Source organism: Procambarus clarkii, chromosome 22, assembly GCF_040958095.1.
Source record: "Procambarus clarkii isolate CNS0578487 chromosome 22, FALCON_Pclarkii_2.0, whole genome shotgun sequence".
In the NCBI taxonomy this organism is placed as follows: domain Eukaryota; kingdom Metazoa; phylum Arthropoda; class Malacostraca; order Decapoda; family Cambaridae; genus Procambarus; species Procambarus clarkii.
The window spans coordinates 27,105,767-27,108,672 of NC_091171.1; the positions used below are offsets into that span (position 1 = coordinate 27,105,767).

General features: G+C 47.0%; 1 protein-coding gene across 1 annotated transcript in view; it reads left to right on the forward strand.

Annotated features, from left to right (window-relative positions):
- LOC138367474 (melanoma-associated antigen C1-like) overlaps positions 1–2,599 on the forward strand; it is a 10,415-nt gene extending 7,816 nt beyond the window's left edge. The window contains exons 2-3 of the mRNA XM_069329140.1: positions 900–1,091; positions 1,322–2,599. Coding sequence (XP_069185241.1) covers positions 900–1,091; positions 1,322–2,599 — 1,470 coding nt within the window. The remainder of the gene's footprint in view (positions 1–899; positions 1,092–1,321) is intronic.
- Positions 2,600–2,906: the final 307 nt, after the last annotated feature.

The following is a 2,906-nucleotide window of genomic DNA, read 5'->3' on the forward strand; positions in this document are numbered from 1 at the left end:
ATATATATATATATATATATATATATATATATATATATATATATATATACTTTACAACAGGGCTCCATTAAGTATATATATATATATATATATATATATATATATATATATATATATATATATATATATATATATATATAATATAGGCCTCACATGCCCGGGTCGACTGACATGTAAGCACTGTTAGTGGCTTACTAAGACACGTTGGGTTAATATTGTGAGACTTAGTCACGTGATCAGTCTCGCTTAGTCAAGAAACTAAATACATTAATTGATGATTTTAAAAGTCCTCATCTGTTCATCAAAATGCGACATCAGTAGATATATATTAATTATATATACAGAGTCCTCTTTTATTTCCTTCGAGGGATATACACATACACATATTTTTATTTGCTGGAACTTTATTGGTCAGATTTTTTTTTTTTTAGTTAAACCGAGATTAACAACAGGACTTTCCAGCGTCTTCGCAACTCACAAAAAGGATTTTCCAGCTTCTCCGAGACTCCCATAAAGGATTCTCCAGCCTGTCTCTGACTCGCAAACAAGATTTTCCTTCGCCTTTGAGATTCTCAAACAGCATTTTCCCAGCTTCTCCGAAACTCAAAAAAGGATTTTCCAGCTTCTCTGAAACTTAAACAGGATTACCCAGCGTTTCTGACTCACTCAAAAATGGTTTTCATAGCTTCTCCAACAACCACACTCAGGATTTTCGAGCGTCTCCAAGGCACACTAACAGGATTCTCCAGCGTCTCTAAGGCACACTAACAGGATTCTCCAGCGTCTCTAAGGCACACTAACAGGATTCTCCAGCGTCTCTAAGGCACACTAACAGGATTCTCCAGCGTCTCTAAGGCACACTAACAGGATTCTCCAGCGTCTCTAAGGCACACTAACAGGATTCTCCAGAGTCTCTAAGGCACACTAACAGGATTCTCCAGCGTCTCCAAGGCACACTAACAGGATTCTCCAGCGTCTCCGAGACTCTCAAGCAGGATTTTCCACGAGATCGGGAACTGTTAAACCCAATTTCCTCCGAGGTCGAGACAGCAAAATCTGATTTCCAGCAGAAGAACTTTCCGTGGCTCAAAGTTTGTCAATCCTCCTCGTTCAGCGCGTCCATCTTGCTGCCTTATCGTCAGCCTGGTTTTGGAGAGTTTATTCTCTCATTTTATTGTCAGCTTGTGTGTGTGTTTTTGTACACACAACTTACATGCACCAGTTTCATGTCCCTTAAAGACATCATTAAGGGACATTAAGAAACAGAAGGGACATATTTTATTATACCGTAGCTGTTGTAGGTGGAACCAGTGTCTTCCAGCATCCTCCAGGAGCAGCTACAGTCTTCCCAGCATCCTCCAGGAGCAGCTACAGTCTTCCCAGCATCCTCCAGGAGCAGCTACAGTCTTCCCAGCATCCTCCAGGAGCAGCTACAGTCTTCCCAGCATCCTCTAGGAGCAGCTACAGTCTTCCAGCATCCTCCAGGAGCAGCTGCAGTCTTCCCAGCATCCTCCAGGAGCAGCTGCAGTCTTCCCAGCATCCTCCAGGAGCAGCTACAGTCTTCCCAGCATCCTCTAGGAGCAGCTACATTCTTCCCAGCATCCTCCAGGAGCAGCTACAGTCTTCCCAGCATCCTCCAGGAGCAGCTACAGTCTTCCCAGCATCCTCCAGGAGCAGCTACAGTCTTCCCAGCATCCTCCAGGAGCAGCTACAGTCTTCCCAGCATCCTCCAGGAGCAGCCACAGTCTTCCCAGCATCCTCCAGGAGCAGCTACAGTCTTCCCAGCATCCTCCAGGAGCAGCCACAGTCTTCCCAGCATCCTCCAGGAGCAGCTACAGTCTTCCCAGCATCCTCCAGGAGCAGCTACAGTCTTCCCAGCATCCTCCAGGAGCAGCTACAGTCTTCCCAGCATCCTCCAGGAGCAGCTACAGTCTTCCCAGCATCCTCCAGGAGCAGCCACAGTCTTCCCAGCATCCTCCAGGAGCAGCTACAGTCTTCCCAGCATCCTCCAGGAGCAGCCACAGTCTTCCCAGCATCCTCCAGGAGCAGCTACAGTCTTCCCAGCATCCTCCAGGAGCAGCTACAGTCTTCCCAGCATCCTCCAGGAGCAGCTACAGTCTTCCCAGCATCCTCCAGGAGCAGCTGCAGTCTTCCCAGCATCCTCCAGGAGCAGCCACAGTCTTCCCAGCATCCTCCAGGAGCAGCTACAGTCTTCCCAGCATCCTCCAGGAGCAGCTACAGTCTTCCCAGCATCCTCCAGGAGCAGCTACAGTCTTCCCAGCATCCTCCAGGAGCAGCCACAGTCTTCCCAGCATCCTCCAGGAGCAGCTGCAGTCTTCCCAGCATCCTCCAGGAGCAGCTACAATCTTCCAGCATCCTCCAGGAGCAGCTACAATCTTCCCAGCATCCTCCAGGAGCAGCTACAGTCTTCCCATCATCCTCCAGGAGCAGCCACAGTCTTCCCATCATCCTCCAGGAGCAGCCACAGTCTTCCCAGCATCCTCCAGAAGCAGCTAATTGCATTCGAACCCAGGCCGCCAAGGAGTCTCCCCTCCAACAACACCGGTACCATAACTGCTACACCAGCGAGCGTCCATAACTGTTGGAGGTCATAGAACTTACCTGCACAAGTTTCATGACCAACAAACACCCTGACTGGCCCATGTAAATCTATCCACAATCTTTACACATCATAAAATCAGGGAAAAGGGAAAAGGGAAAAGGGAAAGGCCAGAAATTCATGATCAAACGTGAGCTAACAGTACCGCTGTTCTTGAAAACCAAGTTTATTTTGAAGGTTTTGAAAATGTGGGAGAATTTTACTAAACTTTTATTTTTAGGTAAAACCGATAATTTCTTTAAATCTTTAACTTTGTCGCAATTTCACAAACCTTGGATATTTACTC